This window comes from Geotrypetes seraphini, chromosome 1, assembly GCF_902459505.1.
Source record: "Geotrypetes seraphini chromosome 1, aGeoSer1.1, whole genome shotgun sequence".
In the NCBI taxonomy this organism is placed as follows: Eukaryota; Metazoa; Chordata; class Amphibia; order Gymnophiona; family Dermophiidae; genus Geotrypetes; species Geotrypetes seraphini.
The window spans coordinates 324,164,685-324,184,411 of record NC_047084.1 but is presented as its reverse complement, the minus strand read 5'-3'; the positions used below and the strand labels follow the sequence as shown (position 1 = coordinate 324,184,411).

General features: G+C 43.8%; 1 protein-coding gene and 1 long non-coding RNA gene across 2 annotated transcripts in view; one reads left to right on the top strand and one right to left on the bottom strand.

Moving 5' to 3' along the window:
- The window catches only part of LOC117366189, a 63,799-nt gene extending 61,741 nt beyond the window's left edge, over positions 1-2,058 (bottom strand). Inside the window, exon 1 of the long non-coding RNA XR_004540508.1 lies at positions 1,934-2,058. This is a non-coding gene — a long non-coding RNA (uncharacterized LOC117366189). The remainder of the gene's footprint in view (positions 1-1,933) is intronic.
- Positions 2,059-2,116: 58 nt separating this feature from the next.
- The window catches only part of METAP1 (methionyl aminopeptidase 1), a 212,090-nt gene continuing 194,479 nt past the window's right edge, over positions 2,117-19,727 (top strand). Inside the window, 1 exon segment of the mRNA XM_033957361.1 lies at positions 2,117-2,360. Within this exon segment, the coding sequence (XP_033813252.1) occupies positions 2,238-2,360 (123 nt within the window). The 5' untranslated portion in view covers positions 2,117-2,237.

The following is a 19,727-nucleotide window of genomic DNA, read 5'->3' as shown; positions in this document are numbered from 1 at the left end:
TTATGATTTTATTGCCATTGTGGGGTAACTGAGATCTGGATCCTGATGCTACTAAACTTTATTTGCAATGATGTTATGTGCAGGATATGGTGTCTGAGTGGGGTACACCCATTTCTTTTCAAGAATTGCAAGCTACAGGACGTTTGCAAATGAGAGACTAGTTTCATTATCACCAAGTTTCACATTATCTTCAGTCCTTGGACGCTAAATTATTATTAATACATTGAATGAAGATATGGCGGATATGGTGCGGGAAACATTAACTTTATCTCGTCAGACCAGGACCAGCTTATCCTTACATCAGGTCAGTCTGGGCAGTTTTAGTGCCTCTTGGGACTATAACACTTTGGTGATGGTGTGGAATCAGGACCTTTCTCCTCTGGAACAGATTTCAGGCGGTGGATTATGTCTCCTTATGAAACACCTTAAGAGTCTGACCTGCTTCATTGCTCTACAACAGGGGTGTCAAACTCAATCACATAAGGGGCCGAAATCTAAAACTCAGGCTAAGTTGTGGGCTGAATATTTTATTAAGATACTTAGTTTTAGTAGAAGCATAGAGCCTTCCTCACCCTCAGACACCTGTGGCGCGGTCAGGTACTTGTGTGGAGCACCCTGCTCCAACCTAGTTTTTACACTGGGACTGGGTCCTTCTGCCTGCAAATGGATACTGAGGCTGCGTGGTGAGTAGATTGGAGCACTGCTGGGAGTAGGGTAGTGCATTGGAGCGCCACTGGAACTGGGGTTGCACAGTCAGGCGCTTAGATGTGGCACAGTCACTGTGGGCCACATAAAATGGCCAGGCAGACCGGATTCGGCTCCTAGGCCTTGTGTTTGACGTGTGCTCTAAAAGAACAACACTATAAATTCCTCTTATGCCTATATGTTTCTCCCTACTGGGCTTATGTTTCTTGGTTTGCTTCCCACGCTTAGGTGCCACTCAACGCCTGCTGGTCTGCTTCATATGTTTTGGGCCTGTGAGAGATTACAAACATTTTGGTCTTTTGTTGAATTATATTTACAGACTGTCCTGCACAAAAGGATTCCTTTGAGGGCTGATGTCTTGCTTTTCTCAGGTCTCTTCTTTGTGATTATCCGGGGGGGGGGGGGGGGGGGGGGAGTCTTGTTATTGCAAAAAACTTCTTTATTGGCTAGGACACATATTCTCTTATTGTGGCGGAATTGTTTACTTTGTTAAAATTTGAATATTTAGATGTAAAAAAAATGTGGATCTGGTCAGTAGAGAAGGTTTAAGGTAATCTGGACTCCTGTTTGGGAGAGGTTATCCCACAGAGCTAGAAGCTCTCTTTTGAACTTTTGACACTGGAGTGTTTGTGAGGGATATGTTTCTATTCTGGTATTGTTTGGTGCATTTAAGTCTCCGTGAAAGAACCATGGGATGAATTTAAAATCGTCTGTTTTGTTCTTGACTGGCTATATTGTTATGTTTTGAAAACTCTTTTAATCAAATTAAAAAAAAAAATCCTAACTTCAACCCACTTGCAAAAGCATCAGTTTGTAATTCCTCCTTTAGTCCCCTACTCTCTACTTATCACTCCCTCTGCAATTACCTACCTGAGCAGCGTGTATTGATTAACCTATTGTGTCCTGTTTGTCATAGTATGTCAACTATATTGTAATCTCTTTCGAGCGGAGACTTTGTTTTGCGTATTTAATGTACAGCGCTGCGTGAATCTGGCAGTGCTATAGAAACGATAGCAGTAGCAGTCCCCCCCCTCCTCCTCCCATGACATTGCCTTTTGCAACAGACATAGGTTGTCATGCTAATAAAGTTTCTGGAATTTGAATCCGTGTCCACCTCCTAGAACCTGATTGCACGAGAGCGATGGCTTGCGAAATTTTACAGAAACCACCAAGTAATCTCTTCCTCTGACTTTTCGCGCGTTTCCACTTGAATCTCTCCTTTGCATACCTCGGGTTTTCCCGCACTCTCTCTTCCACTTCACTTAAACATCTCGATTTATGAACTGTATACTCGAAAGGCTGTCCACTCTTGTGTCAGAGCTCTCTTTAACAATTCCTCATTTTGTAGTATTGTTACGACTCAATTGCACATTTGAGCTCAGCAATGTGCGCGCTTACAAGCGCCGGCAGAGCCACCCCCCTCCTCCTCCTCCGGTCCGTCGTCTCCTCCCTCCCTCGGCTCCGCCCTCCCCCTCACGCTGTGATCGGGCCTGGGTGCAGTCTGCACTGGCAGTGGCGGCGGAGGCAGGAGCATGGCGGCGACGGTGGTACTGGAGAGCCGAGTATGCGAGACGGACGGCTGCGAGAGTGAGGCCAAGCTGCAGTGCCCCACCTGCATTAAACTGGGCATCCAGGGCTCCTACTTCTGCTCCCAGGTACAGCTTTCAGCCTCCAGGCGCCGCTTTAGTCCCGGGGGAGGGGGGGCGAGGCATGCGGCTATTCAACCCCCCCCCTTTCCCCTCCTCGCGGGGTCCAAGAGGCAGGGCTGCTCCTTGCTTCTCACCCTCCTTCGGGGCTCGTATTCTCGCTTCTCTTTGTGTAGGACGCGTTGTGTCAGAAGTGTGCAGTTTAGGAGTTTTCTGGCAGTCCTACACCAGCGTTACTAGCCTGCAGGTTGGGTGGCACTAATGTGAGTTTGCGGCCCCCTCTCCCCCCCCCCCGGGTCGGGCTGTCCTGTCACACCCCAGGGCAGCGTGTGACTGAAGTTTTTGAAAGCACAATTTGCATGCGGCTCTTGCAGACCTGAGCTGGCTGAAAGCGGAAGGTGGTTGATTTGCACTGGACATGCGCTGTCACTATTGTATGGAGGATGGTCGGCCCTGCTGCCACTTCATTCTTACAAGCTTATTTGTAAGACTAGTGTGAATAGAGTTAAGAATGTGTGTTGAATTGTTCACAGTTTGCCAGAGATCGGTTAGTAATGTCTGTCGCAGTGGGGAAAAAAGCATTTTCACCTTTAACGGAATATTCCCCTGTGGTGTATAAGCTCTGGGCTGGTGTCCTCCATTCAGTCTGGATCATGTCAAGAGATTGCGTGAGATCTTTGGGCCCAGCTCAGAAGTACGAGCTGAAAGTTCAAGTGAAAGTGTGGTACTTTTTCAGCCTGTTGACACACACAAGAATCAGAAGTTGCTTCTCCAAGATGTGAGTCACATGGCGATGTAGGTAGTAGGCAATTTTCCCACTGCAGCAGTTTGACACCTTTTTTTATTCAAACAAAAATGCTTGATTCAACTTACATGTTCAACAATGAGACACACTACAATTAAGAAAAACTTTGTTTTAAATGAAGAGGGTTTGCATTTCTTCTTTTTTATTTACAATAGTTCTTAACTGTGGTATGTTTTACTTTTCCAGATTTTTACCTTTCTTTTTGCAGAGCATGTAATAATAATAATAATTTTAGTCTTATATACCGCCATACCGAAAAAGTTCTAGGCGGTTCACAACAAGGTGAGCTAATACATGGGATACAGATAAAATACAAATTAGAATAATGGACTTAAAAACAGATAAAGACAGAAAGCATTTACAATATAATGCAGAAAATACCGGCATGGCAGGGAAAGAAGTAATACATAGAACAGATAAAATACATCAAGTGGAATATAAGGAACTTGATTGAAAAAACGAAGCAGAATGCATTAAGATACCACCAGCCTATCAAATTTTCTAAAATCAAGATAGGAAGAGACCTCTAACATAATTTTAACAAGCCATACATTCAATTTAGCGGCTTGAAATGAGAGGGTTCTCTCAAGGAACTTCTTATAATGACAGGATTTTATGGAGGGATATGAAAACAAGTGCACTCTACTGTGTGGTCTTTTTGGCGTGACTCAAAGAAAAATGAGAAACAAGATAACCTGGTAACAAATCCGAAACTGATTTATAACAAATACAAGAAAATTTGAACAGAATTCTCGTTTCATGAAAAATGAATGGAAAAAACTGTGGGGCGGGACTGGGGCAGGGCTATATATGGTCATAGGTATCAGCTCTGTGGGTGCTTGAGCACCCCCAATATTGAAAAAGTCTCCTTTAATGAGACCAGGGAGGATTCACTTGTGTTCAAAGAAGCCAACTTTTCAAAATGAGTAGGTGTGGTAAACTCAATGGAAGTTACCCTTTCCCTATACACAGTCCAGGAGTTTGCTCAATATTGGGGATGCTCAAGCACCCACAGAGCTGGCTTCTATATCTATACTGAGTGTAGCACCCCAATCATTTTAACAGTTTGGCTCTTCTGAATTTGGAGATGGTAGTTTTGATCTTTTTTGAGTCCTGGTATACTGTATGGTGCAGAATCTGTTTAGGAAGCTGGTCTCAACAGCCGCCTAAGAAGCGGCTGAGAATCACACACTGGCATCCTATACAGAATCACGTCTGATTGTAAAAACAGATGCCTTACCCCCCCAATTCTGTAACCAGCACCGGTTACAGTATCATGCCTGCTGATCGAGGGATCACTTGCCATCGGCTGATCACAGCAAAGGAATCCTCAATCAGCTGAGCCGGCAGGCCTCCCTGGAGCTGTGGCTTTGGGATGTCCTGCCGGCTCAGTTTATCAGGGGGGGGAAATACCCCTGTTGCAATCAGTTGAGCCAGGGTGCCCTCTGACAAGTACCCCAAAATTGGCATGAGGGATGCCCACTCCCTCCTGCCACTCCCCAAAGCAATCCCCCTCCCCCCCTGTTGAAGACTGGGAGGAGGGATGCCCACTCCTCCAACCAATTGCATCTCCTGAACATCAAGGCCACCACCCCAGTACCCCCCTAAACCTCCAGACACCCACCCCTCTCCCGTACCTTTTGTATGAAAGTTTGGCCGAAAGGATGCTTATTTCCTCTGGTCAGTAGGCTTGCCTCTTCAAAATGGCAGGTCTTTCCCTTCCCTGTGTATCCTGGGATGCACCGGGAATTGCCTTGGGTATCTGGTCAATCAGAGTCTTATGCCACTACCAGTGCATCCCAGGATGCACCGGGAAGGAGACCTGATTGGCCGAGGGGCCTTACGCATCTGAGCCAATCAGGCCTCCTTCACGGTGCATCCTGAGATGCTCTGGGAGTGGCCTAAGACTCTGATTGACCAGATACCTAAGGCCATTCCCGGTGCATCCCAGGATGCACTGGGAAGGGTAAGGCCCACCATTTTGAAAAGGCGGGCCTACCAGCTGGAGGGAGTAAGCATTCCTCTGGCTGGACTTTCTTACAAAAGGTACAGGGGGTGTCGGATGGGCATCTGGAGATTTTTTGAGGGCCTTGATGTTTCGGGGGTGTTGCTGCTTTGGGAGGGTCACGGCAGGAGGAAGTGGGCTTCCTTCCTGCCAATCATGATGGGGGGGGTCAGTGGTATTAGGAAGTGGGCGTCCCTCCTGCTGATTTTGGGGTGCTTGTTGGGAGGTCCCCTGCCACTGCTTGGGGAGTTCTGCCGGCTCCCTTGCGATCAGCTCAGCCAGCAACGTCTTCTTTTAACTTTAGAAATGTAGTCCAGCATTTTGCTGGCCTATATTTCAGGGGTTTGTCACGACCCTAGGGAGACGCCTAGGGCTGCTTAAGCTCACCCAAAGCCATTTGTTGACAAACCACGTCCACACCCAGCCTTGGGCAAGCTCAAGTGTCCCTAGGCATCTCCTTGCACCTGTGACAAATGCTTCGGGTTTATTTTTTTTAAATGTGTGTCCCAATGGGATGCCCATTTAGAGAATCAGCCCCCATGTGTGTTTGTGTGTGTAAGTATGTATGTACGTTTTGCACATAAATTATCTGCTTTCTGTAAAGGAGTATGTTTTAAAAAGTGACCTGATCAGTTTGCATGCATAGAGTGTGTGTGATCTTTTTTCTAGGATAAAATAGTATGATTGCCATGTTATTCCACTCAAATGCAAAAATAGCAATCTAATCTACCTGACAGCCAGTGCTTGATCCATCTGTGTACATCCCCGCCCACCCCGTGGTTCCACAGCTTCCTAAGCAGCCTTTCATGTGGCACCTTGTCAAAGGCCTTTTGAAAATCCACCTCACTGCTTATTCCCTCAAAGAAGTACAGAAGGTTTGTCAGGCACGACCTTCCCTTACAGAATCCGTGCTGGCTTGTCCGCAGTAGGCCATTTTTCTCGATGTGCTCGCAAATGCTGTCCTTGATCATTGCTTCCACCATCTTCCCTATAACTGAAGTCAGGCTCACCGGCCTGTAGTTCCAGGGATCGAGAGGTGACCCCGGGAACTACAGGCCGGTGAGCCTGACTTCAGTTATAGGGAAGATGGTGGAAGCAATGATCAAGGACAGCATTTGCGAGCACATCGAGAAAAATGGCCTACTGCGGACAAGCCAGCACGGATTCTGTAAGGGAAGGTCATGCCTGACAAACCTTCTGTACTTCTTTGAGGGAATAAGCAGTCAGGTGGACAAAGGGGAACCCATAGACATCATTTACCTCGATTTTCAAAAGGCCTTTGACAAGGTGCCACATGAAAGGCTGCTGAGGAAGCTGTGGAACCACGGGGTGGGCGGGGATGTACACAGATGGATCAAGCACTGGCTGTCAGGTAGACTACAGAGGGTCGGAGTAAAGGGCCAATATTCTGACTGGCGGGGAGTCACGAGCGGTGTGCCGCAGGGATCGGTGCTGGGGCCGCTACTCTTCAACATATTTATCAATGACCTGGAAACGGAGGCAAAGTGTGAGGTTATAAAATTTGCAGACGATACCAAGCTCTGCGCCAGAGTTAGGACCAGGGAGGAGTGTGAGGAACTGCAAAGGGACCTCGATAAGCTGGAGGACTGGGCAAACAAATGGCAAATGCGCTTTAACGTAGATAAATGCAAGGTCATGCACATAGGGAAAAAGAACCCGTTGTTCGAGTATAAAATGGGGGGGAGATTGCTGGAAGACACCGGACTTGAGAGAGACTTGGGTGTGCTAGTGGATCCATCCATGAAACCATCCGCACAGTGTGCAGCAGCCTCGAAGAAAGCCAACAGGATGCTGGGCATCATCAAGAGGGGCATATCAACCAGGACGCGGGAAGTCATCATGCCGCTGTATCGAGCGATGGTGCGCCCACATCTGGAATACTGCGTTCAATATTGGTTGCCGCACCTCAAGAAGGACATGGCAGTTCTTGAGAGAGTCCAAAGGAGGGCAACAAAACTGGTAAGAGGGCTGGAAAACTTCCCATATGCTGAGAGGCTGGATAAACTGGGGCTCTTCTCTCTGGAAAAAAGGAGGCTCAGGGGGGATATGATAGAGACCTTCAAAATACTTAGGGGCATAGAGAGGGTGGACAGGGACAGGTTCTTCAGACTAAAAGGGACGACAGGTACAAGGGGGCACTCAGAGAAACTGAAGGGAGATAGGTTCAAATCAAATGCAAGGAAGTTTTTCTTCACCCAAAGGGTCGTGGACAAATGGAATGCGCTCCCGGAGGAAGTGATCCGGCAGAGTACAGTACAGGGATTCAAACAGGGATTGGACAGATTCCTGAGGGAAAAGGGGATCGTGGGGTACTGAGGGAGGTGCTGGGGTGTTGCATAAGTATAGACAGCTCACCAGGTCGTGCAGGTGCAAGGCCGGAGGGTTAGGACATTGATGGGAAGATAGGACTTCGATGAGAAACCTAGGGGGCAAGGGGGCCCCTTCTGGTGATTAAGGCAGGTCATGACCTGTTGGGCCGCCGCGGGGGCGGACTGCTGGGCGGGATGGACCTCTGGTCTGACCCGGCAGAGGCACTACTTATGTTCTTATTAATCTAATTTAATTTTAGACATTTCTAGTTTGTTTACTCCCAGAGTAGGTGCAAGATGGACAGAAGCCAATAAACATACCATAACTAAGACAAAAATGTATTAATTCACAAAAATAATTTATATTTTAAGAATGTTTCTCAATCACATTTTAAATCTAAAAGTTTTAATTATAGAAAGAAGGATAAGAAGGTTGCTATTTGATATTCAAATAAACTGTTCCAAAAATAAGAAGCCTGATATTAAAAAAAAAACAAAAAAAAACAATAAACCAAAACCAATAAAAACTTTCTAGTACTTGCTTTAAATGTATGCCCTTACCAAACAAAATTTTGATTGAGCTAAAGAATATAAGGTAATAGCTCCTGAAAGTTCTCTCATTAAATTATTATTACTTGCTTATTTAACTTTTTTTCTGTAGGGATTTTTCCCCCTTACTCACAGAACATGCTGTGCTACCAAGTTACTGGTATGACACACAGTGTCGCATGCTGCTTGTGGATAAGGCAGGGATAAGACTACTCCCTTTTCTTGATTACAACGAGTTAAGCAAGTTCATAATGTTTGGAAAGAGCTTCCTGGCATAAAAAAAATACATTAAAATCACTTGATGAAACATGAAAAAATGCCTCATAGGGACACAGATTTGTTAGGTGAATTCAGTTTTAGCATGCCTTAAAACATTTTCATGCACACTAAATCTATTTAATGCACATTAATATATGAATTAAGACAGATTAAACATGATTTTAATTCATGAATGTGTGAAAGGAACTGTAAAAAAAAAAAGAGGATTAAAAAACCAGGGGAAAAGTCTAATTGAACTAAAAATCTTTGCCCTTTGCACATATCTCCATGACCTTTATCAAAATAGAATTTGCAAACTGTAGTTGGTTATTTAATTTGGAGCCTGATAGTGTCATGAAACATGGCTTGATCTTTTGTGTTTTACATTCAGAACTTACTGAAAACACATTGAATGGCTGGTACATAGTTTCTTCATTCAGACCAAGCTAATTGCAAAGTAGTTGAAACAATTTTCTTAATGTTTTGACTTAGCTTCCCTACCACTCCTTCAGAAAGATTGAATACATCAGTAGATGTGCCCATAAGTGCAGTTGTAAACCTGTATAGTAGCCTCTGAGCCGACCCTGTTATAATGACACAGTTCCAGAAGCACAATATGAAATGCAGCACAAGTCAGGCACTCCTGAGAGCACATTTTACCAAAACAACCCCAAAGTACCACCATAGCCTTCCTGTTCACCCAACCCAACTCCACTCTTTCTGGGATCAGGCATATAACACAATTCTCACTCCTACACATGCTCCCCCACCTTGCTATGGGCTCTGGGAGAAAGCCACTTGAAATAGGAACCTCTTCTATAGATCAAGGAAGCCCCTATTCCTACACCAGTGTCTCTCAAACTTTTTTTTTTGCTCTAGCACACTAAATGGAGCAAATATTTTTTCTGGCACATTATTTATTGAAATTATAAAATTGCAAAACCAACAAAAAATTAGTTATTTAAAATTCTTTAAGCTAAAGTAGAAAGAATAGAATTACTAATCAATGTGATGGATGTGCTTGTTTCTGAGTGCAACAGAAGACACACCTCACTAAAAGACGCACCCCAGATTGAGAGAAGAAAAACAAGAAAAAAAACCATTCTGAACCAAATTGTATACTAAAATATACCCGACACCTTTAAATTCCACCCCAAATCAATCAATCATCACTTTTACATACCTCCCAGCACCTTAAATTCCGTCCCAGCCCCCTCGGCAGTACTTTTAAATTCTGGAGGTCGGTGGATGGCTGCCTGCTACTTGTTGGGGCCCACGGCGCACAAACGTGCTAATGCCTGGGCCCGCGACACTTCTTAATTGTGCCGGTCGCTGGTGCTTCACTGGGTGGCTGCCTGCTGATTACCGGCACGTGGGGGCCAGCGGCGCCCAGGCACGCTGCTGCGTAGGTGTGCGCCACTTCTGAATGGCTGCCTCAGTTCTCGTGTTCCAACAGTTGTTTAAAGATGTTTGTTGTTTTCTTACACTCCTGTTTGGAGTGTCATTTACTGTTTTTCAGTTAAGAAATTTCCTTGGTTCTGCTTGGCTATTCGGCATATTGGAGTAGCAAGAGGAGCATATACTCTACTGATATACAAGTTTTGATCTCAGTTGCCACCTGCAGGTAGCAGTGAGGCATATTACAGAAAGAAAATTAGCAGGTAAGAACCTAATTTGTCTCAAAAATGTCTGATAACTTGGAACTCAACACCTCTGACACAGTCCCATTTTAGTGTTTGAACATACGAATAGCAATGTACTTGCAAATTTACATAAAGATCGGTGCACATTGTTACATCTCTTGGAATGAATATACGAGGGGGTGCTGAAATGTTCTCAGTCCACCAACCAGTTTCCTAAATTCTGAGTGTTATTTTGCCACTGTAGCTGAAAAGTTATTTCATTAAGTGCTAGTTTGCAGAAACAAAATTCTATGTTTTGATATTGTTTCAGATCATTGATTGAACCATATCAATATTGTTCTTGGTTGGGCTGAGTACTTTTCAGCACCCTCTTGTATTCTTCTCTTTGAATTAACCATCTGAGCTACCAAAGTCCTTGGAACTAAAACCTCTACACTGCAGACCTGGCATAAAATCCTTATTCCCTGTCAGAGAGCGAAACACTGTCTCCACATCTTTACATGAAATGAGTTGGTGTTCTTGGTGCAGTTCTGAGGGCCGTAATAGAAGCATTCTCATCGTTGCCCATGTCTGATTTCTAGACTAGCAAATCCTACTGCACACCTTGGGTCTGATTTGTGACAGAGATACAATTTGAAATAATGATTTCTAGGATTTTGTTAACTAGGACAAATGGTAGCACACATTATTCTTAAAACCTAAACATATCTTCTGTAACTTTTTTTTTTCTTTCCATTTTTTTTGTACTCGGTTGCCTTTGACCTTGGATCCAAGTACAGTCGTTCAGTACTTCAGATACATGCCAATATGTTATACAGTATTGTTTTTTGTGCTGCTGGTTTCCTTCTGCTCCTTTGGGAATTGAGGTCTGTCAGAACTACACAGTTTCTGGCACCTTGGGCCTCTTTTTGTAATAATATGCCATTTTTCTCTATTTACCCCATTGCCTACTCCCACACAGTGTTGTCTAGTAACTAAGGCCTTCTTTTACTAAGCTGCGGTAGAGGTTTACAATTGGGATGCACGTTTATAAAAAAACAAACCTCCCGAGGCAGGCCGTCTACATTGGAGGTGCCTCCGGGAGCCTTGGGAGGTGCGTAAGCTCGCCTAAGACTGGATGTGGATTGGCCCGAAAGTAGCTTTAGGCGGCTGTACGCAAAATGCTGGCCTACATTGTAAGCAGACGCGGCCACTGAGCTTATCACGGCAAGGGATCTCCCTGCTGCAATAAGTTTAGCGGCCGCTCGTCCTCCCTGTACATCGCAAACAGGAGGGATGTCCAGTCTCTCCTGCCAGAAAAAAATCCCTTCAAACATCACTCAGTAAGAGGAATGCCCAGTCCCTTATACCTGGCACCCGCGAACCCTCCCCTGAACATCGCGCAGCAGGAGGGATACTCAGTTCCTGCTGCCTGGCACCCGCGAACCCTCCCTTAAACATTTCACAGGCACCAGTTAGAGAACTTGGTTGCCGTTGAGCTTATCGCGGCAAGGGATCTTCCTGGAAGCACCCAATACCCCCGAGTTAGACAAGGATGTCCCTTATCTCCTTTGCTTTATGATATTGTTTTGGAACCCTTGTTGGCTAATCAGCAGGCAAAAGAGGTACAGGGAATTCCATATGCAGGTCGAGATTATAAAGTTTTGGCTTATGCAGATGATATATTGCTTCATTTGAAAAATCCTGAATCAACCATCCCTCATTTACTGGACTTGATTGATCGTTTTGGTAAGTTTTGTGGTTATAAGATAAATTGGAATAAATCAGAAGTTCTTCCATTGAATATACACTAATACTTGATCCAATTCCATTCTTGTGGAAAGAAGAGGGAATAAAATACTTAGGTATAATGATTCAAAAGACATTGGAAGATACAATTACAGTAAATGAAAAATCCTTATTGTCGAAGGTTAAAGAAATGTGTGAGCATTGGAATACATTACATTTTTCTTGGTGGGGGAGAGTCCAAACAGTCAAAATGATGATCTTGCCTGTAGTTTGTTACCAAATGAGTATGTTACCAATTTATTTTTAATCATCTTTTTACAAAAAACTAAATGGGATTCTTTCAAAATTCCTTTGGCTTGGTAAAACTCCTAGAATAGCCTTAGTATCATTGCAAAAATCTCAGTCGATGGGAGGGGTAAATTTTCCTCATTTTAATAGATATCATCAAGCTTTTTTTTTTTTTTTTTTTTTTTGCATCGGGGTATGTATTGAATCCTTCCTGAACTCATGGAGAATCTGCCGAATTGATTGATTCTGGAAAGTCATCTTATGGCCCCACTTCATCTTAGCCATATTTTGAGTATCAAGCTTCCTAGAATATACAAGGACAATGTTATTTTTCATTCAACATGGATCATGTTAAAATTTATTGACTCTTTAACTCCTATTCCGATACAGCAAACTAAATGTCAGTCCCTATGGTTGAACTCCAAGATACAAATTGGCAAGTCTAAAATCCTCTGGAAACAGGCCGGCATACATACTCTAGATCAGTGTTCTTCAACCTTTTTACACCTATGGACCAGCGGATATAAAATAATTATTTTGTGGACCTGCAAACTACTAAGACTGAACCCCACCCCCATCTCTGCCCCGTCCCTGCGAGCTCGGTTCCGCAAACCATCTGATCCCATCCGCACAAGCCTCAAATAGTTATGATTTTATATTGAACGTATTCTATTAAAGTATAAAAAGTAACAATATTCTGTACAATTGTCATTTTATAAATACAAATAATACAGAGCAAGGATCAACAAAACCCCTGTCTCCTCTCCCCTTCACATATATCCTCTATTATCAAGAAAACTGAATAAGCCAAATTATTACAGAACTAGTCTTTAAGCCCATTACATTAACAGGTGCTAGAATAGATGTGTCTGTCTTTCTTTCTTTCTTTCTGTCTCCTTAGCCTCTGTCTGTCTTTCTTTCTTTCTGTCTCCTTGGCCGCTTTCTATCTGTCTGTCTTTCTTTCTGTCTCCTTGGCCGCTTTCTATCTGTCTGTCTTTCTTTCTGTCTCCTTGGCCGCTTTCTATCTGTCTGTCTTTCTGTCTCCTTGGCCGCTTTCTATCCTTTTTTTCTTTGTCTCTCTCTCTCTCTCTTTGGCTGCTGGCTGTCTGTCTCTCTGGCCCCCCTGTCTGTTTGTCATTCTTTCTGTCTGTGTCTTTCCCTGGCCTGCCTATCTCTCTCTGACTCCCGAGCAAACCAAGATTGCTACCTGCCCCCCAGCACACCCCTCCCCCCAAAGCAGCCCCTTTTCCCTCTCCCCCTCCACTTCCCTGTGCAGCAGTAGCAGCCGGACGCCTCGCAACACCTCGAAGGACACACTCCTGCCGTTGCTCTCACCAAGGCACGCGCCGCAGGCTGTTGTGCACCGCAAATCGTACATGGCCACAGAGTCACAAATCACGCTATCAGGGATCACGGCGTTGTAAGTGCACATGCGCGCTTAAGGTTTTATTATAGAGCACAGTTCTTCAACCGCCAATCCGTGGACTGGTTCCGGTCCGTGAAGGATTCGGGTCCCCGCTGCAGCAAAAGGTGCCGGCGTCAGCTGACATGCAACTTCCTGTTGCCATCACTATGCTGGCACTCCTGCCTTCCACCACTGACTCCTGCCGCGTATGTCTCCTGCTCCAGCCTTTGTCTCCGCACCCCCAGAAAAGCAGCGGCAGCTCTGTGTGCTTTTAACTTCGGTACACAGCTGCCCCTAAGCAGTATTTTAGCCGCGGTTTCATGAGACAGCCTTGGGGCCTTTGCTAGGCCAGCCCGCTTCGATGATGCGATGTGGGCTGGCCCACCAAAGGCCCCGAGGCTGCCTCATGAAACCGCGGCTAAAATACTACTTAGGGGCAGCTGTGTGCCGAAGTTAAAAGCACACAGAGCTGCCGCTAGCCTACATAGAGGAAACATTTGCTGGAGAGGGAAGGGAGAAGGGGTACTCCTGAACAAGGGAGGGGAAGGGGGTACTGCTGACAGGGGAGAAAGGGAAAGGGAAGGGACGAGAGTTACTGTTGGATAAGGGGAGGAGGAAAGGGAGAAGGGGTACTCCTGGACAAGGGAGGGGAAGGGGATACTGCTGACAGGGGAGAAGGGGAAGAGAAGAGAGTTACTGTTGGATAAGGGGAGGAAGAAAGGGAGAAGGTACTGCTGGACAGGGGAGGAGGAACATTTGAATGAAACAGTTGGCAGGGAGATTAGAGGAGGGGAAGGAGTCAGGATGGATGGAGAGATCAGAAGAGGGAAAGGGGAGAAATAGAGGAATGACAAAGTAGAGAGAGATTGATGCTGGGAAGAGGAGTCAGATGAGAAATAAGGAAAGAGGGACAAAGATGCTAGATCTGGTGTAGGAGAGAGGGGCATAGAAAGAACGCAGATACCATATGGGAGGGGGAGAGGGCAGACAGTGGATGGAAGGGGCAGATGCTGGATTGAAGAGACAGAGGGCGGACGCTGGATAGAAGAGAGTGAAAAGATGATGAAAGCAGAACTAGAGACGACAAAAGGTAGAAAAAATAATTTTATTTCTATCTTGTGATTAGAATATATCAGATTTAAAATATGTATCTTGCTAGAGCTGATGTTAGACATAACTGGGGAGTGCAAAGCCCAGGCAGTGCGTCTTTAGCTTCCAGCTAGCTTAGGGCTCTCTCTGACCAGGAGGCAGTTGCCCTCCCCCTAACACCATTCCTGCCATGTGTGACTGCGGTATTCTGTTAGCATGATATTTGTGTAGCATTCTGTAATAATTTGGCTTATTCAGTTTTCTTGATAGTAGAGGGGATATATGTGAAGGGGAGGGGAGATCCTTGCCCTGTATTATTTATATTTATAAAATGGCAATTGTACAGAATATTGTTTCTTTTTTATACTTTAATAAAATATGTTCAATATAAAATCATAACTATTTGAAGCTTGTGCGGATGGGATCAGATGGTTAACGGGACCGAGTTCGCGGGGGCGGCAATGGGTTTTTAAAAAAAATTCAGTATTCTTAGTTTGCCGGTCCACAAAATAATTATTTTATTTCCGCTGGTCCATAGGTGTAAAAAGGTTGAAGAACACTGTTATAGAGGATGGTACACAGAAATATCATGCTAACAGAATACCGCAGTCACACATGACAGGAATAGTGTTAGGGGAGTACAACTTGGGCAACTGCCTCCTGGTCAGAGAGCCCTAAGCCAGCTGGAAGCTAAAGTAACACTGCCTGGGCTTTGCAGTCCACAGTTATATCAAGCACCAGCTCTAGCAGGATACATATTTCAAATCTGATATATTCTAATCACAAGATAGAAATAAAATTATTTTTTTCTACCTTTTGTCATCTCTGGTTTCTGCTTTCATCGTCTTTTCACTCTCTTCCAGCCAGCGTCTGCCCTCTGTCTTTTCAATCCAGCATCTGTCTGCCCTCTCCCCCTCCATATGGTATCTTGCCTTCTTTTTATGCCCCTCTCCCCTTTCCATACAGGCTGTGCCCCTCTCTCCTTTTTACATGATTCATTCTGCTCTCATTTTTATCTCTCCTACACCAGATCTAGCATCTTTGTCCGTCTCTCATTATTTCTCATCTGACCCCCTTCCCAACATTAATCTCTCTCTACTTTCTCATTCTTCTGTCTCTCCTTTCCCTCATCTGTCCTCTCCATTCCATCCTAACTCCTTCCCCTCCTATAATCTCCCTGCCAGCTGTTTCCTTCCTATTTTCCTTTCTCCCCTGTCCAGCAGTACTCTTTCTCCCTTTCCTTCTCCCCTTATCCAAAGTAACTCTCTTTCCTTCCTCCCCTGTCAAGGAGTACCCCTTCTCCTTTCCCTCTCCAGCAAATGTTTCCTTTCTTTAGCCTAGCGGCAGCTGTGTGTGCTTTAACTTCGGTACACAGCTGCCCCTAAGCAGTAGTTTAGCCGTGGTCTCAGGAGGCAGCCTCGGGGCCTTTGGTAGGCCGGCCCACATCGCATCATCAAAGCGGGCCGGCCTAGCAAAGGCCCGAGGCTGCCTCATGAAACCGCAGCTAAACTACTGCTTAGGGGCAGCCGTGTGCCGTAGTTAAAAGCACATAGAGCTGCCGTTGCTGGTCTGGGGGTGCAGACACAAGATAAAGGCAGGAATACGCCGCGGAAGGCATATGCAGCAGGAAGCAAGAGACCCGGCGAAGGCAGGTGTCCCGGCATACCCAACGGCAACAGGAAGTTGCAAGGCAGCTGACGCCGGCACCGCAGCCTCTCTTCCTGCCTAGTGTGCAGTTTGTGGAGAAGACCCAAATCCTTTATGGACCAGCAAGAAATTTTTGCGGACCAGCGATTGAAGAACACTGCTCTAGATGATGTAATTTTCAACGGGAAAATGGTATCTTTATTATAGTTAGAACAATCAATGAATATTTCAAAATCTCAAGGTTATAAATGGTTGCAGTTGAAACAGGCCATTCAGAAGAGGTTCCCTGACTGGTGTAATTTAAAAAGTCAGTACAGTTTGCCTGATCTATGTATCCAGACAGATTTTCAAGGGCATCAAGCCGCCAAGTGGTATAAATTAATATCTGAATATTTGGCGAAAAAACCTAAAACAAGCTTAAGAGACATTTGGAGTATAAAAACAAAACAGCATATTTCTGCTAGGCAATGGCCACGGATTTGGACTTGGAGAATAAGATGTACAGCATCAGCATCTATGAGACAAACTTGGTTCTTTTTGTTATATAGAATATTTTGGACCCCAGTTTGTTTAAAAAAGTTGGATAATTTAAAGTCTAATAGATGCTGGCACTGTCAACTTGAAGAAGGGACATTGGACCATCTGCTATTTTATTGTCCATTGATACTTAATTTTTGGAAGTCAATTTGTGCCAAAATTAATATGGTATTAGGTGTCTCTCTTCCATTGTCTTATGATGTGATTTTATTAGGGACATTGTTACTTAATAGTCCAATTCACAAACATCAAAACAGACTTCTTATTATGACTGGGGTGGCCATGCAATTAATAACTAGAAATTGGAAAAATTGGGATAGGTTGAATTTTTCTTTTTGGTGGAAAACATTGTGTTTATACTATAAATATGAAAGGATGATAGCGGAACAATCTGGAAATAGTAAAAGGTTCAGAGAGATTTAGAGTCCATTGGAGGTATTTGTCAAGCAGTAGAAAGATTAAATCCTTAGTTCCTGGATTTATTAAATTTTTACACACATCCAGGTAGGGAGGGAGGGGATGGGGTAATTTGTTTCATATGTTTGCACGAATTTAAGTGTTGTTATTTGTTATTATTTTGAGTATAATTGTTACATTTTTATAAGTTTTGAAAATCAATAAAGATTTATTAAAAAAAAAAAAGTTTGAGCAGCAGCAGGATTCGTGACCGCGATGACAGCCAGGCGCTCACGTGCCAGGGAGAACACTATCTGTAGATAATCCAATCTTCTGTAGATTAATACTTCACCAATAGTTTTGCCTCTACAATAAGCAAAAATTGGAGGTGTTGCAAACTCCTCATAAATTGCCAAACTTTACCAAAGCTTAAGAATAATAATTCTTATTTTAGCAGCATTGTTTGAAAAAGAAAATACAGCAGCTGTACTATCCTCCCGGTTTGTCATCCGGTATTGCAACAACAAATCATGGTTAGCATATTTAGCTCGTAAATAAGCTCTTCTTCTATTTATAGACTTGGGATAACCCCGCTCTCGAAATCTTCCAGACATCAACTTTTATATGATACTTAAAATCATTCAGAGAGGAACAAATTCATCTTATCCAAAGGATGCTAGGGTTCATAAGAAGAGGTATGGCCAGTAGGGAGGTATTGATGCCCCTGTATAAGACTCTGGTGAGACCTCATTTAGAATATTATGTACAATTCTGAAGACCGCACCTTCAAAAAGATATAAAAAGGTTGGAGTTGGTCCAGAGGAAGGCTGCTAAAATGGTGTGTGGTGTTCATCATAAGGCGTATGGGGACAGACTTAAAGATCTCAATCTGTATACTTTGGAGGAACGGGAGATATGATAGAGACATTTAAATACCTAAGTGCGCATGAGTCGAATCTTTCATTTAAGAGGAAGCTCTGGAATGAGAGGGCATAGGATGAAGTTAAGAGGTGATAGGCTCAGGCGTAATCTAAGGAAATACTTTTTTACAGAAAGGGTAGTAGATGCGTGGAACAGTCTCCCGGAAGAGGTGATGGAGACAGAGACTGTGTCTGAATTCAAGAAGTTGTGGGATAGGCATGTGGGATCTCTTAGAGAGAGAAAGAGATAAAGCAAAGTTACTTACCTGTAACGGGAGTTTGCAGTCCGGGCACTTTTTGAAACCCAGTTTTCCTGCAGGCTTTTTGTTTTTTTCTGCCATTCTTCTTTTCTTTTCTTTCTTTCTGGGGTTTTTTGTGTGTGTTTTTTTTTAATGGAGAGCTGTGATCCGTCCGTTTGGGAAGGGCAGATGAACTAAACTGGATTAGTGAGGGCCAGCACAGGTATATATAGGGCTACCTGCACATGCTCAGATGAGGCTCCCAAAAGCCTCACCTGAGCTCTGGGAGAGCAATTCCGAATTGGGAACGTAGATGACATCACCAAAAGTGTGGCTAACATATCCTGCTGTCCACAGAGAATAGTTACTGCGGATGGGCAGACTGGATGGGCCATTTGACCTTTATCTGCCATCATGTTTCAAGGAAGGAATTGGCTTATTGGCAAATTTTGCCTCATATAACTCAGGATGAAAAACTACAATAATGTAGATATGAGTGTCTTGATACCCAGTTTTTGATATAAAGTCAAGAAACCAGATGAACATCCAAAAAATCTATATTGCTGGTTAATTGTAAATTGAATGAATTCAGCCATTGAAAAATTTGTGTTAATCCCTCTTCAGATCCATTCCAAATGAAAAAGATGTCATCCAAAAATCTTTTCCAAAATATTACAGATGAAAAATATTCTAACGAATAAACATGAGTTTCTCAAAATCAGCCATAAAGTGGCTACAGAGGGGGCTAAAGATGCTCCCATAGTCACCCCCTGCTTTTGCTCATAAAACTTATTTTGGAAAAAGAAATAATTCTTTTGAATAACTGGAGAAGATAACAGATGCATGTTGGCAGTTCATTTTGTCAATTTGCTATTGTTCTATGGAAGTTTGTAACTACAACTCAAGCTACACCCCCCCCCCCTTTACAAAACGATAGCGGTTTTTAGCGCAGGCTGGTGCGCTGAATGCTGTGCACTGCTCCTGACACGCATAAATAAAGTTCCTATGAGCGTCGGGAGCAGCGTAGAGCATTCAGTGTGCCGGACTGTGCTAAAAACCGCTATCATGTTTTAAAAAGGGGGGGGGGAGGTAAGTGTCTTTAGTTAATATATTAAGTATAAGTTTGGAAAAGAATTTCTTCAAAGAATTTCAGCAATTCATGAGCTATGAAATTTATATGGAAATATTTAAGTAACAATTAATTGAGCCAATAAATAAGCTAGCGGCAAAATTTGCTCAGCATGCCGTTTCTTAAGGCTCGTTTGAAAAAGTTTGGATGCTATTGAGCTTATATTCACTATTAGCTATAGAATGATTTTGGAATTTAAAATGTTTGGATCTGGTTATGATTTGAATGCAGGTGATATTTGGAACTAGTGTACTGTACATTGTTTGCAAACTGCAGTTTAATTGACAATTCATGAATATGTTGCTAGCATGCACTTCAAAGTAATTGCAGCGCTTGTGTACTGGGGCATAGTGTGCTAGCGGTTTTAGCACGTGCTACAATGCTGTGCACGCTAAATGCTAATGCCTC